Source organism: Topomyia yanbarensis, chromosome 3 (assembly GCF_030247195.1).
Source record: "Topomyia yanbarensis strain Yona2022 chromosome 3, ASM3024719v1, whole genome shotgun sequence".
Lineage (NCBI taxonomy): Eukaryota > Metazoa > Arthropoda > Insecta > Diptera > Culicidae > Topomyia > Topomyia yanbarensis.
In genome coordinates this window covers 8,427,566-8,450,732 of record NC_080672.1, presented here as the reverse complement: position 1 = coordinate 8,450,732, position 23,167 = coordinate 8,427,566, and the positions used below count along the sequence as shown (strand labels likewise).

Below are 23,167 nucleotides of genomic sequence, written 5' to 3'. Positions count from 1 at the left end.
CACTGCACTGCACGTTTAAAGATCACTCGTTTTCCTCGTCGCCACTATTGAAAACCGGTAAACTAATGTTGAGAATAAAAAGAATTTTAACTACAGCGGGAACGTTCGGTACGTTGAAGAAAAACCAACTAGACGCATGTACGGTTGTAATAGGAATGAATGTTCGTGTATTTTCGATCTCCTTGCTAACCTGTACATTTTCGCTCTCGCTCTGCCTATTCTATCAGTTGACGTTTAATAAATGTACTGTGGTATTCGACCGTTGAGTCGTATATTGTACATACTATAGTTTCAGAGATCTAGGAAAATCAGTCTACGATATTTTTAATTTGTAAGTCCAATGATATAAAAAGTATCTGAAAAGAATCTACTTGAATAGATAAATAGATAGTTATTATAACTCTCCACAATTTGAAAATGCTTTGAAATATATATGGGTCTGCTCAGATTTTTTTCTTGGTGTGAATTTAAAAACTTTCCCCAAAAATGCATTATTTGGACATAATTTAGAGGCGTCTCCAATCAAAAATCGTGTTTTTGCTGTTTCCATAGGAAGATCACTTACATTTTGATTTTATAGGCCCTACATGCTCACATACCATCAAAGGTTGTTCCTTACACGTATCTTTGTGGGAAACTCAGTTCCCAATGAACAGGTTAAGCAGTTTCCTCGAAACGGAACAGCCGAAACTAATCGTAGGGACTCGCGTAGGTAAAAATGAAATAAAATTACGACACGGGACCGGTCGATTTAACGGCTTTATTTCGTCGTTTCGTGTACAACGTGTCTCACTTGTTTCTCTCGCAAATGGTTCCAGCAATGAGATGCAGTGGCGGCGTTACTAAAAACATCGCCCCCACCTTATTACAACTGACAATCTTAACATGTTTTAACAGGTGAACATAGCTCTAATCGTAATAGAAAACTTGTTAGCTGGATTTTCTATCTAGGCTTCTCGCCACTGTGAGTTACCATATGTCGCTTCAGCTGATTCTTCTGAATGAATTCTTCGCCACATATCTCGCATTTATGCGGTCGTTCATTATTGTGCATCTTTCTGTGCAAAATTAAGGTACTCTGCTGGGCAAATGATTCGTCACATATATCACATTTGCACGGCCGCTCGCCAGTGTGAGTTAACACATGTCGCTTCAGGTGATGCTTATGAAGGAATTCTTTGCCACATATCTCGCATTTATGCGGTCGTTCATTACTGTGCCCCTTCCTGTGCACAGTTAAGATACTCTGACTGGCAAATGATTTGTCACATATATGACATTTGTACGGCCGCTCACCAGTGTGAGCTACCACATGTTGCTCAAGCAAGCACTTCTGAAAGAATCCTTTGCCGCATATCTCGCTTTTATGTGGCCGTTCATTATTGTGTATCTTTCTGTGCAAAATTAAGGTACTCTGCTGGGCAAATGATTCGTCACATATATCACATTTGCACGGCCGCTCGCCAGTGTGAGTTAACACATGTCGCTTCAGGTGATGCTTATGAAGGAATTCTTTGCCACATATCTCGCATTTATGCGGTCGTTCATTACTGTGCCCCTTGCTGTGCATAGTTAAGATACTCTGACTGGCAAATGATTTGTCACATATATGACATTTGTACGGCCGCTCACCAGTGTGAGCTACCATATGTTGCTTAAGCAAGCACTTCTGAAAGAATCCTTTGCCGCATATCTCGCATTTATGTGGCCGTTCATTATTGTGTATCTTTCTGTGCACAGTTAAGATACTCTGATGGGCAAATAATTTGTCACATATATCACATTTATACGGCCGCTCGCCAGTGTGAGTTACCATATGTGGTTCAACCAGCTTCTTCTGAAGGAATCCTTTGCCACATATCTTACATTTATGCGGTCGTTCATTACTGTGTATCTTTTTGTGAAAATTTAAATTACTCTGACGGTTAAATGATTTTTCACATATATCACATTTATACGGTCGATCGCCAGTGTGAGCTACCACATGTAGCTTTAGGTAACTCTTCACATTAAACGATTTGCCACAGATATCACATTTGAAAAACCGTTCGCCAGTATGACTTAACATATGTCGCGCAAGGCAAAACTTTCGAACGAATCCTTTACCACATATCTCGCATTTGTACGACCGCTCGCCAGTGTGAGTTAACATATGTTGCTCAAGCGGATACTTTTGAAGAAATCCTTTGCCACATACCTCGCATTTATGCGGTCGTTCATCACTGTGAATTTTTTTGTGTCTGTTCAAAATACCCTCCGCAATAAATGATTTTCCACAAATATCACATTTGTACGGCCGCTCGCCAGTGTGAGTAAACATATGTTGCTCAAGCAGAAACTTCCGAATGAATCCTTTACCACATATTTCGCATTTGTACGACCGCTCGCCAGTGTGAGTTAACATATGTCGCTCAAGCCAAAACTTCTGAATGAATCCTTTACCACATATCTCGCATTTGTACGGCAACTCGTCAGTGTGAGTTAACACATGTTGCTCAAGCAGATACTTTTGAAGAAATCCTTTGTCACATACCTTGCATTTATGCGGTCGTTCATCACTGTGAATTTTTCTGTGTCTGTTCAAAATACCCTCCGCAATAAATGATTTTCCACAAATATCACATTTATACAGCCGCTCGCCAGTGTGAGTTAACATATGTCGCTCAAGCAGAAACTTCCGACCGAATCCTTTACCACATATTTCGCATTTGTACGGCCGCTCGCCAGTGTGAGTAAACATATGTTGCTCAAACGACAACTTCCGAAAGAATCCTTTACCACATATCTCGCATTTGTACGGCAACTCGCCAGTGTGAGTTAACATATGTTGCTCAAGCAGATACTTTTGAAGAAATCTTTTGCCACATACCTCGCATTTATGCGGTCGTTCATCACTGTGGATTTTTCTGTGCCTGTTCAAAATTCTCTCCTCATTAAACGGTTTGCCGCAAATATCACATTTGTGCAGCCACTCGCCAGTGTGAGTTAATATATGTCGCTCAAGCAGACACTTCTGAACGAATCCTCTGCCACATATTTCGCATTTGTACGGCAACTCACAAGTGTGAGTTAACATATGTTGCTCAAGCAGATACTTTTGAAGAAATCCTTTGTCACATACCTCGCATTTATGCGGTCGTTCATGACTGTGAATTTTACTGTGTCTGTTCAAACTACTCTCCGCACTAAATGATTTTCCACAAATATCACATTTGTAAGGCCGCTCGCCAGCGTGAGTAAACGTATGTTGCTCCAGCAGAAACTTCCGAACGAATCCTTTACCACATATTTCGCATTTGTATGGCAAATTTCCAGTGTGAGTTAACATATGTTGCTCAAGCAGATACTTTTGAAGAAATTTTTTGCTACATACTTCGCATTTGTACTGCAACTTGCCAGCGTGAGTTAGCATATGTTGCTCAAGCAGATACTTTTGAAGAAATCCTTTGTTACATACCTCGCATTTATGCGGTCGTTCGTCACTGTGAATTTTTCTGTGCCTGTTCAAAATACTCTCCGCATTAAATGATTTTCCACAAATATCACATTTGTACGGTCGCTCGCCAGTGTGAGTAAACATATGTTCCTCAAGTAGAAACTTCCGAACGAATCCTTTGCCACATATCTCGCATTTGTACGGCCGCGCATCAGTATCGGTTAACACAGGTCGCCCCAGGAGACGATTCCGAAGGGATTCTTGTGCACATACATCACTTTCGGATCGCTTCCGTTGCTTCGAAGACATGTGTATCTGATCCACGAACTCCCAATGTGAATCCGATAATATTGAACGATCGCTGATAGTACCAATGCTAAAATAATGTAAAAAAAATAAACATTCACTTGCATGGAACAATAGGTTTGTTCCAGAAGCACTCCGGAGCATACAGAGAGAACGTCGCTTCAGTATTCAGTTCTCTTTTTTCTGGACGTAAACAGGAGTAAGTTTTTTGCTCTGGAGCATGAAGCGGGTTCTGGAACAAACCTAATTTTATCCATCAGACTTGTGTTGTCGATATCAATAAACACCCTAAATCTCTGTATATCCAGTCCTTGAGTGGCCGGGGGGGGGGGGGGGGGTTAATTCGGTGAAAAGGTACATTTTTAAAATAAATATTGTGACGGTACAAAGAGCGTTAGTATCATTCAATGTTACTTAGAACTTCTTCTCTAGAATTATATGTTGGCATTCTACTCTATGGTGATCGATGGATTTGTTTTGCAAATTATGTGCATATCTACTCCAATAGGCGAATTAATTCTGAAACTAGTTTGTAATAATAAATATACCCCACATTATACAGTATAATCATGATTTAAAATACTGACTACTTGAAATAAATTTCCCTATGGATGTGCAATACTTATCCCCTCCAAATAGAGCACTAGTAGTGCTATTTGCGTTGTTCAACTGGTTCACTCAATAAAATATGTTTGGTGCACTATTCGCCTATTGACTCAGGTATCTGCTACGCTATCGAGATTTTCAAGCAAAGGTCTAAAACGTCATGTTAATGTTGATTTATGCTCGAATTCGTTTTATTATTGAGAAGCCATGGTGTAAAGCGTTTATTATTAATCAACAATGCAGAAAATAATATATTACTTCAATTTATTGACCAACATTTTAGCTCGATGACAAATATCTAAAAATCGAGTCATGTCGTATCGTTTCTATTTAGTGTGGATCGTGCTTGCAGCAGAACGAGCAGAACAATCTGAACTGTCAGTGGAGCTCATAATTTGTGTACCCGCAGATCGAGGTGTATACAGGTGTACACATTTTTTTCTATGTGTGCATCAGCTGTCACCTTTCCGGGCAAACAAGAAGAAATGAAGAAGAAACAGAAGCACGTGGTCCCATACTTCATTCTGATTGGTTAGTGATGTAAACATTTGCTCTTTTGCGATTCCGGACGCCATACTTATTTTTACCACGTGTTTACAAGCTTCGTTTCGATTGGTCGGTTTGTTGATTATGTGCTTCGCGGTCCTGGGCCGCTATGATTAATTTCACTAGCAACAAACCAACACACTAAAACATGACGAATGTGAACACCTATACTATAATGCATCTCGCCCGCAGATACACGTGCTATGACTAGTTAAGCCTGTGCACACTGACGAAATCGACTACCAATCCGACATTAATTGACTTTTACTGTGAACCGTGTTTACAAACTTTCCCTGTCAAAAAGGGCTGGCTAACGGAGGGCTATTTGCCAACTCTGATGCGCTAATTGCCCTTCAATTTGCCAGCAAATTGCTGGCAATTAGGGGGCTATTTCAAATGCAACATTTGGGCGATTTGCCGCCGTCATTTTTTAGCCGCTCTACCCTCCCTTAAATTGCCCATGGAACGCGCCATTTAATCGCCCTTAATGGCCCAATATAAAAATTACAAATAATTCTTATTTTCGGATTCATTATCAACTCACATAAATTTATCACTACACTAGGTAATCACCACCAAACTACAGGAAAAAATTGGCATTGCACACCAAAACTTACCACAATCTGACTTTTATTAAGAGTTTAGGTCGGATATCTTGTTCCACTATATTTGCACACGATTCCACAATTTCCCACATTCGTTGGCTAAATGAAGTGCACTATACAAACAAAATACAAGCGAGAATACGCCAATCGTTTAAAAAAAAACTATTTTAAGCTTAAGCCAAACATGAACCGCCATGTTTGAAAAACGCAAAAAAAACCAAGTCCTTATCAGCGGCCAGAAAATTAGTCTAAGTATTGAAATTGCCTTTAAATCGCATTCGCAAATTGCATTTGTTCCTAGGGGCAATTAGCACAGGCGAGTTGAGTTAAACGTCAAACTGTTTACACTGATAAAATCAAGTACCCATTAATGCGTAGAAAACTACTTATTTTGAATAAAAGTGGAATAACCCATTAAATGGGCAAAGCGTTTGTACCCATAAATGAGTACAGACCTTGTACGTCAACCTCGGTATGTTTCACCCATTATTTTTCGCAGAACTGTTACAACAAAATGCGTAAAAAATACCCATTCATGAAATTCGCGCCAGAATGAAAAATACTGTCAATAGAATTATTTCAGAATTAAAAAAAAACATAAAATAACATTCATTTCATAGTATTGTTTCCTCATAAAAGTATAGGAATCTAGATAGAAATCCTATTCTAAAACTACTGAACATAATAAAACCGCCAACTGGATATATTTTTGATGGCTGGATCTTTTGGCTGCTCTAAAAATGCCGAGCTGGCGCATATTTTCAACATCCTCAGTAGTCTAAACAGACGTTGTTTTCGGAGCATTGCCGAAATGTTCCGTTTCCGCCAGGTTTGCAGGTTCCACTACGACCCTTAGTTTGCAGGTTAACTCGCTTGAAATAATGCTTAAGGATTTTTCACCCATTATCAAGATCAATACTCATTGACATTACCTCATCGAGTAGTTGTGAAATGGATAAAAAGTACTCATTGTTAGAAACAAAAAAATACCCATTTTTGACAGCTCGAATAACTTCCGAAAATGGGCAATTTGAATACATAAAATGGGTAGTTTTTTTTTACCGTGTAAATCTCTTGACCACGTTCGTCCGCATTTTTTTGACCGGGAATTGCTTCACAATTCAATGGCAGTTATGTCGTTTTTGCTTAAGGCAGAAACTAATGTCGTTTTCGCTTGAGGCAGAAACTAACTCAGTTTCGGACCTAACTGCTGTCAAACCGTTTGTTTGAAGCCAGTTTCGAACCTAGGTTATGCGCCACTGAACTGAAAACCGAGTTGGGTTCTAACCTGAAATATATTTCGGGTTCGCTCACACCACCGCTGTTTGGCGAGAACCCAACTCAGTTCCAATAAAAACGTTCGTTTGAAGCAACTAACCTGGGTTAGTTTCTAGGTTCTCTATCGAAAACGACATAACTCAGTTTCAGACCTAACTGCTGTCAAACCGTTTGTTTGAAGCCAGTTTCGAACCTAGGTTATGCGCCACTGAACTGAAAACCGGGTTGGGTTCTAACCTGAAATATATTTTTGCGAGAACCCAACTCAGTTCCATTAAAACGTTCGTTTGATACAACTAACCTGGGTTGGTTTCTAGGTTCTCAATCGAAAACGACATTAGTAAACACGGGTCACAGTATGGCATTTTATATCGACTTATCAGTCGAATTTGTCAGCGCGTGTAAGCTTTACCCGACCGAAGATACAGCAAACTACAGACACTTTATATAACAGACTAGCGGAGAGAAAAACAGTAGAATTAGCAATCGTGAATGTAAACTGGCTTCACGGAAGCTCCCATAAAAGCTTTGCATGGGCTTCCTCTTGTACTTCCCCTCTCAAAACCATCATGCTCGTTTGGCTGCACTTTTTGACAGTCCGTTTGGCTGCAATTTTCGACACTTCGCTTGGATGTGCATAAAGTGTCTGTACAGCAAACAGTACCGCTAGCGATAATCATAATCTTGAGCTCTGTAACTAACTTCTACACTAATTCGGCTGTGTTAAGCCAGATGACGAAGTGCCATTTAGGCATACATAATAAAACCACTACTTCATCCTGCACATGTCATAGGTAGAATATATTGCTGAGAAGTGGATTATAAATCGAAAGCCAAAACGGAATTTTGGAAGAACAATTTAATATTTATGGCGATCAGTTCGGCACTGGCAACAGGGCAATAATGATAATAATGTTGGTTGATGCTCAACACAAGCCTTGAAAAATAAAAACGTATCATACCCATTTGGTGAAATCGTTGCCACTCGTTCAGTATCGTTGATTTTTTCGGTAGTTTCCTTCTCCATCTTAATTGGGGTCGAAAGTCCATTCACGAGCTCCATGAATCTGAAATTTTCAATCGTAAAACAAATTCAAATTGCTTGCTTGTGAAAAAGGTGCACTCGTGAACTAATTTGCTGTCGTTTTGTCATTAGCCAATGCACACGGTTAAAAAAAGTACCGAATAATTGGTAGCAGAATTACCCAATTTCAGATATCATCACCGCCCACTAAAAGAAAAGGCACTAGGCCGGGTAAAATACACTGAAAATAATCGACACGATAAAACCATATGTAATTAAACATCTTTTTCATGTTAGTTAAAATCTGCCAAGTGTGCAAAAAAATTTTCGTCGGTCGAGCTTTTTCTGTAAATCTTTTTGTGGGTTCACAACGGTAAATAATAAATACAAATTGAACAGTTTTTTTCGAAATTCACATTATTTACAGAGTTATGGCTATTTACGTTTATATTTCACCCAACCTAATTGGCGGTTTGTTTTCCTCCAGCTGTCATATATAAAACTGTCAGCCAATTTAAACAATTGAAATAACTCACCTAAGGTATTTATAATGGTGTTGAAATGCTGTATGTCACTGTTAAACTGACTCCGGAAACGTACAATACCGGTTGGTCAGATTCCATCATGAAAATAATCCGACCGAAAAGCTATTTTCGAATAGTTTTCCTCCAACTATGACAGGTGGACGAAAACAAATCGTTGAACACACTAATACAGTTACAAATTGTCAAGTACTCTATAATCGAGTAAATCGATTAGCTGATATTATATAATCGACAACATAATTCATGAAGGGTATGTGCTAACGCTAAATATGAAAACCACAGAACCAAATATGCAAGCGACTCAAAATTTCAAAATCGACCCAGCGAAACTAAGATTTACAACTTACTCGATTATAGATTTTAATTGATTATCTGGCCGATTGATCGAATCAATTAATCAAGCTCTCAAAAATTACTCGATTAACAGATAATCGATTATTTGCGAAAATCAGACATCACTAAATGGGCGCATAGAAACCCATTTCAATAGGGATCTTTAATTTGGAAAAATTGTGCCAGTTTTTCATATGTATTGGTAGCGGGTGTCCTTACGAGTACACTCATATGATTCTTAAACTTTAATTATTCTTTTATGATTTTTAAATTTAAAAAAAAAACCAAATTAAACTCAACCAGCAAACTGACAGTTGTCCTACTAAATGACGTATCTGCAAATATCTCGTTCGCCTCATTGTTAACCGGGACAGCACCCCACACAGCATGATCTGGTACTCTGTCAATCCGCTAGCAACCTGCCATCCCAAGTTTCATCTGCAAACTATGGTAGATCTGATAAGGCAACCTGTAGAGTCGTGCAAGTCGCATGGTTTTGGATGTGTTATTGTCCTAAAAGGAAACAAACTAAAAAATGTTTTTTTCAATAGTTTTGGGCCGAAAAAATTGAAAAAGGACTGAGATATTAACTCACGGTACTAATCTGCATCAGAATATGCCTTAACCCGCACACCCCTAAAGATCCCTATTGAAAGGACGCGAGTATCTCTTCTTCAAATCTCACGAAAATATTGAAATATTCGAATGTTTGTGTGAAATAACCACCGAGTAGACAGGATCAAGGTAGATATTATTTATCATTTATATAATACAACCTCTGTTTTGAGGAAAATTTTGAGAATAATAAACCTTGGTTCTATCCGAAACTGTAAATTTCGCCATTATACTCTATTTGAAAAGAAATGCTTAATTCGAATTATCAACCTGGGTATGTTTTACCCATTTTTTTTCGCTGAACTGTTACAACAAAATGCGCAAAAATACCCATTCACGAAAATCGCGCCAGAATGAAAAATACTGTCAATAGAATTATTTCTGAACCAAAGAAAAAACGAAATAACATTCATTTCACATTATTGTCTCCTTATAATAGTATAGGAATCTAGATGGAGATCCTACTCCAAAGCTCCTTAACAAAATAAATCCGCCAACTGGATATATTTTTGATGGCTGGATCTCTTGGCTGCTCTAAAAATGCCGAACTGGTGCATATTTGCAACATCCTCAGTAGTCTAAACAGCCGTTGTTTTCGGAGCATTGCCGAAATGTACCGTTTCCGCCAGGCCGATGCAGGCCGATAATTTGCAGGTTCCGCTATGATCCTTAATTTGCAGGTTAACTAGCTTGAAATAATTCTAAAGGATTTTTCACCCATTGTTAGAATCAATATACCCATTGACCCTAGGGGCAGATCACTTGTGATGCATTTTTAAAAATCAGCGAAATTAAATGCATTTATTTCCATCAAAATAGAAATTCATAATGTGTTTTACGTTGCGTGCAATGTTTATGCGTTGCGTGCAATGTTGTTTGCGTTGCGTGTAAGACGTCAAAACCCTACAGAAAAACTAACCCTACATTTAACAAAACGTCGAACAAACTTTTCTGCGAGGGAGTGCAAAGCTGATGCAAAAATGGAAATTAAATGCATTTTTTCTAATTTGATGCAAATTTGTTATACATTCTTAGAGTGATCTGCCCCTAGCATTGACCTCATCGAGTAGTTGTGAAATTGGTAAAAAGTACTCATTGTTAGAAACAAAAAATACCCATTTTTTGACAGCTTTAATAACTTCCGAAAATGGGCAATTTGAATACATAAAATGGGTAATGTTTTTTTTACCGTGTAGTGAGTACCTGACTGGCTACGGCCCAGTTAAACTCATTCCGGAACCGGTTCGGATTTCTGAATGGAATCATTATGGATTCCAAATCAAATGCAACAACCGATTCCGACTCAGAATCGGTTGTTCCATTTGATTTGGAATCCATACTGACTCCATTCAGGATTCCGAATCAAATTCGGAATGGTTTGACCGGGGGGTAGTCCCTCTACACGCTCATTCGCAACAACTCAAATTTGAGTAGCCAGCCACTCAATTTCATAAAAAGTGCACATAGTCAAAAATTGAGTATTCCTCGTTTACTCAGTTTTGAGTTTGGGATAAAAATGTCAAATTTGAGTACATTTTACTCAAGAGGGAAATACAGAAAATAATCATTCCGCATTTTTAATAAAACTACAAAGATATTCATTGGCATTTCAAATATCATTTACCTGATCCTCCAGACCGTTGTCCAGGTGTTTGCGATGTTCGGGAACTTAATTCAAGGGTCGTTCTCTACATATATTTCATGCCGATCGGCATCTTGTATAAATTGCCGAAACTACAAAAACACAACTGGAAGTAAGATTTGAAAGCAAGCAAAACTCAATAAAACTTACCTTCTAGTTTTATGAACGATCATCGGCTTTAACTTCAGGCTCTTTTTAAAATTTAAATCAACACCTAATTCCGTACACTTTTTTGAGAGTATTTTTTTCACTCAGAACTTTGAAAATTTTATGATTACTCAAGAAATGAGTTAGTTCTACTCAAATTAAAACTCATTTTTTGACATATTGCTATTACTTTTGAAATTGAGTGCTCCGAACTCAAATTTTGGGTAGTTTTGAATGAGCGTGTAGGTCTGGGTGAGTCCCTTACACTCGTTTGGCATACATGGGATAAAAGGGGTGAAACTGTTCTTGTGGCAAAGTCATCAAGACCACAAACTGGAACCAAGGGTTACAAAATCGACGAAACGCTAGTTTATCTCGGGATAGACAATATTTAAATATTTATTTATTGCGTATTTACACAATTGCTTTGGAATCTACTTTTGTTGATTCGATAAGGTTCAACTTTGAGCTAAATTACAATATATTTCTTTCATTTTATTTAAACGACTTAAAATTAGCGAATGTTTTAGTCAAGCCTCGATTTTCGCTTTACCATTTCGATCAATGCATGCCGTTTTAAACAACAGCCAGTACGGTGCCAGGGGCCATGTATAAATGACGTAGAGGGATATAGCAAATTTGTGACGATGTGTTACGAGGGGGAATATTGTGACAAAATGCTACGAGGGGGAGGGAGGGGTCGAAATTCGCCGACAAAAAAGCTGCGTCATTTATGTACGGCCTCAATGTGTAGGGTTACGATATGGGTCGAGCTAACTAGGGCTCAACATTTTAGATACGCACAAATTTTAATCTTTTGTGCGAAACGAGTACCTAAATAAATCGAAATGAGCAAGAGTGTGCCTGTGTAAATACACCGAGCATCAAGGTGTTTCACGAAGCTCAAAACATCGGCTTTCCAAATTTAAGAACCGTCGATTTATTTTTTTTCGTCAGTTTATAAATTCTAGTGTCGCAAAAAGCAATGCGGTACTAGATTCATCGCAACGGTATGCTCCCAACTAGCACTGAGTGTCATAACGCTCAAGTTGTGGTGTGAAGCTACTGCTATCGTCTCCGCTCTGACGTTCGACCAGAGAATGAGCTCGCCCGAGCAATGCTGAAAGTTATATATCCGAGGATGACGTCGTCGGTAAAATCAATACAGCCAATCAGAGCCATGGAAAGGAGACATCACGAGCGCTTGACCGCTGGATGCCTAGACCTGTCGACGTCCCCACCTCCAGCGGTAGCAGTGATCAAATACAGCACTCATCGCAGTGCATTATCAACATGCCTGACTGTTACTGCTGTTCTTTACGGCCCAACGTTCGATGGGAGAATGAACTCGCTCTTTAATAATCTTTAAATAGTCGAGGATGACGTCATTCATAGAATCGTAGTGTGCTGGGTGCTCAAATCTGTCGTACGAGACGCTATAGGCACGATGTTACTTGTATGGTAAAAGAGCAACAACTGATTCAAACAGGCACGCAGCACATTTATTTATAACTTTTCGTGTTCGTTTGAGTCACTAAGGTGCTCCCTATTGACGGCTCTGCCGGGGATAGATTGACTGATGCTTGGGAGTTTTCATGATTTCCGAGATTTATTCATTTTTGTTTGTTTTTCAATAGTGTGCTGTTGAAATACAAAAACACTATAGCAATTAAACATAATTTCAGTTAATTCCGAATTGTTTGGTGATAGCCAGATGGAAATCCGTTCATAAATAACTAAGTTATTAGCGTTCAAAATAGTGACGCAAAAACGTGTCATCGTTTGATTTTAGATTTTAGAATGACACCAGATAGTGCAGTAAGACATTTTCAATGTCAAAATATTGAGTTTTGTACGAGCAAAATACGTATTAAATGGTTTTTCTTGATTTTCACTGCGAGGGGCCTTAAATACTTCATACTTTAATATTTTTATTTCAAGGATCACTCAATTCTACACAACAAACCCAAATATATTTTTAAGTCAGATCTAGAGGTTTTGGAGACATAATCTTTTGAAAATAAAAAATTATGTATAAATCCCACATGCATGGAAACGATTAAACCGCATGGTAGTTCACCATACACCTCCAGTCACAGCAGCTGTGAATAAAGAAATCTATGATTAGCTTACAAGCTGGGTGCAACATTCGTTTCAACCTGTCCATTCACCACGTAGAAGAAAAAAAATCAGACATTGCAGACCCTCGCGTTCAAAGTATTTATACCGAGCGTCATCTTTAGTTAGAAATTCCACTTCAATAAAAATCCAGGGAGTTTTAAAAAAGTCATATTTCGGCATTATTTATTTTAGTATCAAAAATCCAGACGAAGCATGAAGAGAAATAAGTAAAACATTTTTATAACTTTATTCTTTTTATTTTTCGCAAGGCATTTCGTTTCTTTAGATAAAATTTAACACATCTTTCTTTCGTAGAAAATGAATACCGTTTGATAATAATATAGTTTTCATTTTGAGGTCATCAGAACATTAAACTTATTTTTAAAATATTACAAAGCAGTAAATCACTTCCAGATAGTGTTAACCCTTTCATGCCCAATTTTTTTCTAGTGCATGTAGGATTCCAAAACTATTTTTCCTTGAAATCGGTGAGGTCAAGAAACACGAAAAGTCATTTTTCATAAAGATAGTTGTTTCCTTCGCAGTGCTGTAAGCTGCTCAATTTTTACATTCCAATGCTCAATACAATTCTCTTAGAATATTTACAATAGTCCACTTGCGTGGAAAACGTAGCCAAAGACACTCTAAATCGATAAGTTTTATCGGTTTTCAATAATATTGCAACATAACGAAGATATATGAAAAATTCATTTTTCATCGTCAACGTAAACTGTCTCTGGCAGCACTGCTCCATTGGAATCCAATCAGACTAATTGCAATAACTTCAGATCTAGAGCTGATCCTTGTAACTGTTAGTACTCAAATAAAAGGTAATAGCCACATTTGTAAGTCTTACTTGTTTTTGTGAGGAAATGTTGCCTCAATCGAAAGTTATAACTGTATAAAAACGTTGTTGTCCACAAACAACATGGGCATGAATGGGTTAACTCCTACCATGATTTCTAAGCCAGATTCAAAAACACACTATCAGCTTTTTCGGAATTCGAATACAATAAAATGGAAAAAAAAGTTTTAAAAAAATCGTTATACACGTGTAAAGCAAATTTCCGGAACACAATCATTCCATAGTTAATCTATGGAATGATTGTGTTCCGGAAATTTGAAAACTATTTTTAACTATATTTTACATTGTCCAAAAACCCATGAATTCCGAAATAAAACCCTCAAATGTTCAAATATAATACTTAATCTAGGTAATCTTGTCAAGTTCCAAAGGTTTTGCAAGATTGCTGAAAGTCGATAGAGCTCGTTGCAAGTTATTTTTGCTTTGTAGTGAAATCAGTAGTTTTTTGCACTCACTTTACATTTTGACTTTTACTATAGTTTCAGGGATATAGGAAAATCAGTCCACGATATTTTTAATTCGTAAGTCCAATGATATAAAAAGTATCTAAAAAGAATCTACTTAAATAGATAAATAGTTATTAGACCTCTACAAATTTTGAAAAAGTTTTGAAATATAAATGGGTCAGCTCAGATTTTTGTTCTAAGTGTGAATTTAAAAACTTTCTCCAAAAATGCCTTAATTTGGACATGATTTAGAGGTGTCTCCAATCAAAAATCGTGTTTTTGCTATGTTTTCACAGGAAGATCATTTACATTCTGATTTCATAGACCGTACATGCTCACATATCATCAAGGGTTGTTCCTTACACGCATCTTAACATGTTTTAACAGGTGAACATAGCTCTAATCGCAATAGAAAACTTGTTAGCTGGATTTTTATATAAACCAAGTAAAAATACTAATAATTTTCCTTGTTTTTGATATACTTTTCCATCTCGGCTGCTCGCCAGTTGTGAGTGTGTCGCTTCTGCTGATTCCTCTGAATCAATCCTTCGCCACATATCTCGCATTTATGCGGTCGTTCATTATTGTGCATCTTTCTGTGCAAAATTAAGGTACTCTGCTGGGTAAATGATTCGTCACATATGGTCGGTGTTAAGTCAGACCGGACTAAGTCGCAAAACATCAAAAAATAAGAATACTATAGCATTGGATAAAGAATTTCGTCATCTACATTCGACTCTTGCCAGATTTGAAATATGTAACAATAAACAAGAATTATGGCAAAAATTAATTTCCAATCATAATGTAAAGGATGCTGCGATTCAAACTTTAAACTCGTTTTTCTCGAAATCAATATTTTGTCACTTAGTCCGGTCTGACTTAACACCGATCATATATCACATTTGTACGGCCGCTCGCCAGTGTGAGTTAACACATGTTGCTTCAGCATGCAGAAAAAAGATTTGTAGGTTCAATAAAATTATGCATTAAATTCAATAAATTAAATTATTGGTCGGGAGACAATAAAATTATTTATTGAATTCAATACAATTTATTTATTGTTTCAATAAAACAAAATTATCGTTCCGTTTTTCGATAATTATTTTATTGAAATTAAAAGAAAATTATTGATACTAAAAATGTATTTATTGAAAGCAAAAATTTGTTGTTGTTCTAATAAAAAAATATTTTCAAACCAATAAGTTTGTTTGTTAAAGTGATAAACAATAAATGATTGGATTCAATATCATATTTTTGGTTTAAATATGCTAATTTTTTCTGCGTGAGGTGATGCTTGTGAAGGAATTCTTTGCCACATATCTCGCATTTATGCGGTCGTTTCTTTACTGTGCCCCTTGCTGTGCACAGTTAAGATACCCTGACGGGCAAATGATTTGTCACATATATGACATTTGTACGGCCGCTCACCAGTGTGAGCTACCACATGTTGCTCAAGCAAGCACTTCTGAAAGAATCCTTTGCCGCATATGTCGCATTTATGCGGCCGTTCATTATTGTGTATCTTTCTGTGCAAAGTTAAGGAACTCTGATGGGCAAATAATTTGTCACATATATCACATTTATACGGCCGCTCGCCAGTGTGAGTTGCCACATGAGACTCAAGCAGATACTTTTGAAGAAATCCTTTGTCACATACCTCGCATTTATGCGGTCGTTCATCACTGTGAATTTTTCTGTGCCTGTTCAAAATATCCAACTCATAAAATGATTTTCCACACATATCACATTTGTACGGCCGCTCGCCAGTGTGAGTTAACATATGCTGCTCAAGCAGATACTTAAAAAGAAATCCTTTGTCACATACCTCGCATTTATGCGGTCGTTCATCACTGTGAATTTTTCTGTGTCTGTTCAAACTACTCTCCGCATTAAATGATTTTCCACAAATATCACATTTGTACGGCCGCTCGCCAGTGTGAGTAAACATATGTTGCTCAAGCTGAAGCTTCCGAAAGAATCCTTTACCACATATCTCGCATTTGTACGGCCGCTCGCCAGTGTGAGTTGCCACATGTGACTCAAGCATATACTTTAGAAGAAATCCTTTGTCACATACCTCGCATTTATGCGGTCGTTCATCACTGTGAATTTTTCTGTGCCTATTCAAAATACCCTCCGCATAAAATGATTTTCCACAAATATCACATTTGTAAGGCCGCTCACCAGTGTGAGTTAACATATGTCGCTCAAGCCAAAACTTCTGAACGAATCCTTTACCACATATTTCGCATTTGTACGACCGCTCGCCAGTGTGAGTTATCATATGTCGCTCAAGCAGAAACTTCCGAACGAATCCTTTACCACATACCTCGCATTTGTACGGCACCTCGCCAGTGTGAGTTAACATATGTTGTTCAAGCAGACACTTTTGAAGAAATCGTTTGTCACATACCTCGCATTTATGCGGTCGTTCATCACTGTGAATTTTACTGTGTCTGTTCAAACTACTCTCCGCACTAAATGATTTTCCACAAATATCACATTTGTAAGGCCGCTCGCCAGCGTGAGTAAACATGTGTTGCTCCAGCAGAAACTTCCGAACGAATCCTTTGCCACATAGCTCGCATTTGTACGGCCACTCAACACTATCGGTTAACATAGGTCGCCCCAGGAGACGATTCCGAAGGGATTCTTGTGCACATACATCACTTTTGGATCGCTTCCGTTGCTTCAAAGACATGTTTATCTGATCCATGAACTCCCAATGTGAATCCGATAATATTGAACGATCGCTGATAGTACCAATGCTAAAATAATGTAAAAAAATGAACATTCACTTGCATGAAACAATAGGTTTGTTCCAGAAGCACTCCGGAGCATACAGAGAGAAAGTCACTTCTGTATTCAGTTCTCTTTTTTCTGGACGTAAACAGGAGTAAATTTTTTGCTGTGGAACATGAAGCGAGTTCTGGAACAAACCTAGTTTTATCCATCAGACTTGTGTTGTCGATATCAATAAACACCTTAAATCTCTGTATATCCAGTCCTTGAGTGGCCGGGGGGGGGGGGATAAATTCAGTGAAAAAGTACATTTTTAAAATAAATATTGTGGCGGTATAAAGAGCATTAGTATCATTCAATGTTACTTAGAACTTCTTCTCTAGAATTATATGTTGGCATTCCACTCTATGGTGATCGATGGATTTGTTTTGCAAATTATGTGCATATCTACTCCAATAGGCGAATTAATTCTGAAACTAGTTTGTAATAATAAATATACTCCACATTATACAGTATAATCATGATTTAAAATACTGGCTACTTGAAATAAATTTCGCTGGATGTGCAATACTTATCCCCTCCAAATAGAGCACTAGTAGTGCTTATTTGCGTTGTTCAACTGGTTCACTCAATAAGGTATGTTTGGTGCATTATTCGCCTATTGACTCAGGTATCTGCTACGCTGTCGAGCTTTTCAAGCAAAGGTCTAAAACGTCATGTTAATGTTGATTTACAATCAACAAAATTGGTTCCATAAAACACGTTTCGATGCTTGAATTTGTTTTATTATTGAGGAACCATGGTTTAAGTGTTTATCATTCATCAACAATGCAGAAAATAACATATTCCTTCAATTTATTGTCCAATATTTTAGCTCGATGACAAATCTATACCGTTTATTCAAATATCTAACAAATGTAAACAAACTAAGTTTATTATGCCAAATAAAAGCTAAGCATTGACTCTATCGTCCACAAAAAATAGAGAAAAATGATAACTCTTTATATGTTAATTTAATTTTAAGTCAAAATATCACATAAAATATACCAAGTCTTTGCTAATATTTTGTAGATGTGATGTTTTGCGTTGTGATGTTTCTCCAAGTCGACTGTAGTTAGCATGTTTTTCCGATGTCAAACCACATATCTACACTCTCGGTTGCAATACAGCACATGAAATATATCGCAACTACAAGCCCGTCTCTCAAAACGTCACAGTAAAATGTACCATCTACAAAACCATCTAAAAGAGCATAATAGCAAAAGTGATCGGCAAAATGTAATAAAATAATAGTTATCAATTATCTCCCTATTATCTTCGCGAAAAACATGTAATATGCTTATACGATCCTGCAATGAGTAAATGCAGAGGTGATAGTAGAATTAATAGCCTTCTGTGTGCTTTATTTGTTAAATAAATTTGAAAATTGCAAGGAAATTTTTGCACGCGATTTTCTCCGTTTGACATTTACGTTAGATATGATGTAATGAAAAAAAGCTCTAGATAATATCTAAAGATCGAGTCATGTCGTATCGTTTCTATTTTGTGCGGATCGTGCTTGCAGCAGAACGAGCAGAACAATCTGAACTGTCAGTGGGGCTCATAATTTGTGTACCCGCAGATATACGTGCTATGACTAGTTAAGCCTGTGCACACTGAAGAAATCGACTACCAATCCGACATAAACTGACTTTTACTGTGAACCGTGTTTGCAAACTTTGCTTCACAGTTCAATGGCAGTTAGTAAACACGGCTCACAGTATGTCATTTTATATCGACTTATCGGACTTTTGGAAGAACAATTCTCGACAAACATATGATTACGGCCTAAAAGCCAACTGTCCAAATCCACTTTGAATGGAAATTCGGGACAAACCGTTACTAGTCGAACACAGTTCACAACAGTTTATGAAAGAGAAAACTTTTCTTTCATTTACTACCAACATTTGTGATTGGCGTGTAACGGTTTATCCGGAAATTCCATTCAAAGTGGATTTTGACAGTTGGCTTTTAGGCCGTAATCATATGTTTGTCGAGAATTTAATATTTATGGCGTTCAGTTCGGCACTGGCAACACAGGGCAATAATAATAATAATAATGTTTGTTGATGCTCAACGCAAGCCTTGGTAAATAAAAACGCATCATACCCATTTAGTAAAATCGTTGCCACACGTTCAGTACCGTTGTTTTCTTTCGGTTGTTTCCTTCTCCATCTTAATTGGGGTCGAAAGTCCATTCACGAGCTCCATGAAACTGAAATTTTCAATCGTAAAATAAATTCAAATTGCTTGTGAAATAGGTGCACTCGTGAACTAATTTGTTGTCGTTTTGTCATAAGTCAATGTGCACGGTTAAAAAAGTACTCAATAATTGGTAGAAGAATTACCCAATTTCAGATATCATCACCGCCCAGTACACTGTACCAAAACGGACGAGTGAATTCGAATGATATTCTTTATGAACCGGCCCTTTAACATTTGGCAGATGTATTTTGGATGATTGCCATTTGATTTTTGTTGCGACTACAATTCGTCCATGTATGCAAGCATCTTATGATAGTCATACAAAAAGTAGAAGCAAAAGTTTTGAATTTTAAAAGAGTTATTGTACAGATTCGAAATGCAATCACTAGTTTTTCAATAAACAAAATGTCGAGTTTGAACAGATATTCTTATATTTAGTGTATGGTACTAATAGGACAATTGAACTATTTCCATTCTTCAATCGCATTCGAGCCATCAAAAAGTTGAATGTAAGTTGATCGAAAAATAAGACAATATTTTTTGGTTTTTGAGTAGACCATCAGTTCAAATCAAGGATTTTGTTACTGATTGATACTGATTACTGATTGAAATGATTCTCATCGAAACATTTTATTTTACTTTATTTTAGTCACAGAGGAAATTAGGAAACCTATGTTTATATATTCCTGCCATGTGGTACATTACAAATGGAACTTTATAATCAGTCAAATCTAATCTAAATCTAAAATATCTATATTTATCTATATCTATAATAGTATTAGATAATAAACATCACACTGCTGATGAAATATATACTCTGCCCCTAGCTCTACCCTTTTTTGCAGTGCAGTGAAGTTATCAAAACAAAATTAAGGTGCTGCTTTGCTTCGGTGTGCCGTTCAACAACACGTTCGTTCTCTGCGATATCGTGGCTTGGGGATTATTTATTTTAATCCGTGACGGTTTCTTTAATTTAGATCAAGAGATCGAGTTTCTCGAAGTGTAAATCTTGCTTTAAAGTTGAAGCCTTTGGAAAAATCAAAATCCATCTCCCGTTTGATATCCATGGAAATAAATTTCTGCGTTCTGCAGCCGTTTGACCAAACTCTTTATACATAGTGGGTAATTTCATCGTTTCTAGTTGAATCCTTGAACGTACTGACGTTATTCATCTGAAAATTAAGACCGTAAACTATCGTCAACATTTCATTTCAGCCAGATTCTTCCATCTCTCCTTTCACTATTCCGCAGATCTTTGCAATCTGGTATCCAGCTGGGACAGGCATTGTTAATGCCTGTTGCTTTTCAAAGTCCTGAATTTGAAGTGGAATGAGATCACAACTCTGGTTTTGCATTTTTTCTCAATTTGACTGAAAATAAATGAAAGTTGTGAGTCGAACTACTAGTTATATAATGTAGGGACTTTAAATACACAAGAAGCGTTTGTCGTCCCACTTAATATAATGCTCGTATTCTGCTACCCTAGAGACTGCATAAATAGAAAAAACTCAATCGGGTACGTCCACTATCATGCTCTTTACGATTCACAGCAGCGTGCGGGGACGCTTCACTATGATAAACGGTTTGTACTCGATTTGATGTAACAGCGTTTTACAAATCGTTTCGTATAGCAGTGTTAATCGAATGAATTCATCTGCTGGAATTTTGTCGTTAGTTTCACTTTTCGAATATCGTATTTTTAGTAGTAAGGGTACCAAGATTAGAACCGCAATTGCATTCCACTGCATCTTGGCACTTCTCTTTGATTGAAATGAGTCAACTCACAGAAACTGCAATTTTAACCGAACTCAGTCAAGTCGCTGCGTTGCGCAGTCTACTAAGTTTGGGAACTACGGTGATGACGAGCTATCGGGTTTTCCAACCAGATCTGGTTTCATGTGCAAATCAAAATGTCCGATTGGAGAACTCGAAGTGTTGTTGCTCTTTGATGTGCTACTTGCATGCTTTTTACGGTTACCGTCACGTCATCTCGTTACTTCCAGCCAACATCCAGCCATCAGGGCTACTTGGAAGATTTCAGAAGCTTCCGGTGTTCCGTAAAGATTTTCAGTGAACTCCACTGATAATGCAAAACCTTACCATAACCATCTTTCATCAATCGAAAACGAAGGTTTTTCTATCATCGTCATCACATTCACTAAAATTGAGAGCTTCAATGGTGGCAGCCTTTATGTTGGTATACGACTTCGAAGGAGATCGATAAACTACCGTCACTTTCGTCAGTTAGTTTCCGTTCGAACCAATGACTCATCAATAGTGACACGTGTACGCTGTTAATGCTTAAATTGGATTCTAACACAGATTTTATTTGTTCTCCATGAAACTGAAAATAATAATTCAAGGATATTAGTCGGAATACTTCGAATTTGAAAAGACTTTTGTGTACCAAGAAATGTTTCTTGCCGTAAATTTTATCGCCCCACAGGATTACACGTGATCATTTGCTGGTACCGTGGATACCCTGCTTGGTGGGAAAGTATGCCGTAGGCTAACCACGCCTGTGCGTTCGTTTTTGCCTAAGTTGGCGGTACTAGTCTCTCCAATAACTTACGGATGTTACATCGATGTAGACTTGCTCTAACTTGCCTAAAATCCATCAGGATAGACAGGAAGATGATTATGAAGAGTGGGAAATAACAGCTGGTTATTGTTTCATAAAATTACCGGATATGTACATAAATTCGTCTTCGCTGTTAGGGCAACCGATGGGGAATGGGCTGGATTTTGGTGTTGGCTCCAAGGACGCCTTCTCTTGTGGTTCCAGATTATTTTTTCTGCATTCTAGTAGTTTCATTAGCGTCGCAGCTGATAGAATTAAAATTGAAAATATTTGATTTTCATTAAAAATAATAATAACTTACCAGAATGCTAATATTGACGTTCGTTGTTTACTCAATAAATATCAAGCAGTTTGTTGACGTCCACATTGTACAAATAAAAAAGGTGACCGCTTTTATGTTTCGAAAGATTGTTATTTTACATTTTTAATAAAATATTTATATGTTAGTAAATTCTCACATAAGCAGATGCATCAGTAGTTGATCGCCATTTTATTTTGTTTGATTATTAATTTTTCATATTTCTGACAGCTGTATGAAAATCATTAGGCGTTCCAGTGAAAATTATATGTATTCTCATTTGATTCAGCCCAAATACTAAAAAATGATGAAACACGAATGATACACTGCTGGTTCTTGAGATGATAATCATAGGCATCATCGTTTACCGTTTTCGAATGCAAGCAATTCATTTGACGTTTTGTTACTCATTTGAAAAACACGAACCTCTTCATTCCAATACAGACATGATGTCATTCGATTTTCAAGTCATTATTTTTTCGAATGATCGCCTTTCGAAATCGTCAACGTTGAGCTTTTGGGTTATTCATATGACAAATCATACGCTATATTGCAACAACTTTTGTTCAGTGTAAAAGAAAAGGCGACTACACTGAACCAAAAAATCATATAAATTTCAAGTGAAAAAGCACGTAAATATGATAAATAATCAATCACATTAGATTCATGTGCAGCATTTATTATTCATACCAATATTAATGAATTTCAAATACGCTACTAATGATTTTCAAGTTTACCAAACATATATTCTATGTGATTGTCACATACTTAAGTGTTATGTGTAAAG

At 37.2% G+C, this 23,167-nt stretch overlaps 2 protein-coding genes across 11 annotated transcripts in view; both read right to left on the bottom strand.

The window, feature by feature from the left end:
* Positions 1–139: 139 nt before the first annotated feature.
* Positions 140–23,167, bottom strand: part of LOC131691481 (zinc finger protein 208-like) — a 58,390-nt gene continuing 35,362 nt past the window's right edge. For 5 of the 7 annotated variants that reach the window (XM_058977903.1, XM_058977904.1, XM_058977901.1 and 2 more), the window contains 2 exons: positions 7,740–7,844; positions 140–3,812 (listed from right to left, as the gene is read on the bottom strand). In XM_058977903.1, the coding sequence (XP_058833886.1) occupies positions 944–3,812; positions 7,740–7,840 (2,970 nt within the window). In that variant the 5' untranslated portion in view covers positions 7,841–7,844 and the 3' untranslated portion in view covers positions 140–943. Of the gene's footprint in view, positions 3,813–3,985; positions 7,921–20,155; positions 20,872–23,167 lie in introns of those variants that run through there. The other 2 variants (XM_058977905.1, XR_009305784.1) reach the window with 2 other exon arrangements.
* On the bottom strand, positions 13,472–19,570 carry LOC131691487 (zinc finger protein 728-like). 4 transcript variants are annotated; one of them, XM_058977920.1, is made up of 3 exons: positions 17,792–18,143; positions 17,500–17,733; positions 13,472–17,283 (listed from the first exon to the last, which is right to left on the bottom strand). In XM_058977920.1, the coding sequence occupies exon 3, from the start codon at positions 17,229–17,231 to the stop codon at positions 15,843–15,845; it is 1,389 nt and encodes a 462-aa protein (XP_058833903.1). In that variant the 5' UTR covers positions 17,232–17,283; positions 17,500–17,733; positions 17,792–18,143; the 3' UTR covers positions 13,472–15,842. The 4 variants fall into 4 exon arrangements, with proteins under 4 accessions (XP_058833903.1, XP_058833901.1, XP_058833904.1 ...); XM_058977918.1 differs by lacking the exons at positions 17,500–17,733; positions 17,792–18,143 and adding an exon at positions 19,406–19,570; XM_058977921.1 differs by lacking the exons at positions 17,500–17,733; positions 17,792–18,143 and adding an exon at positions 18,151–18,356.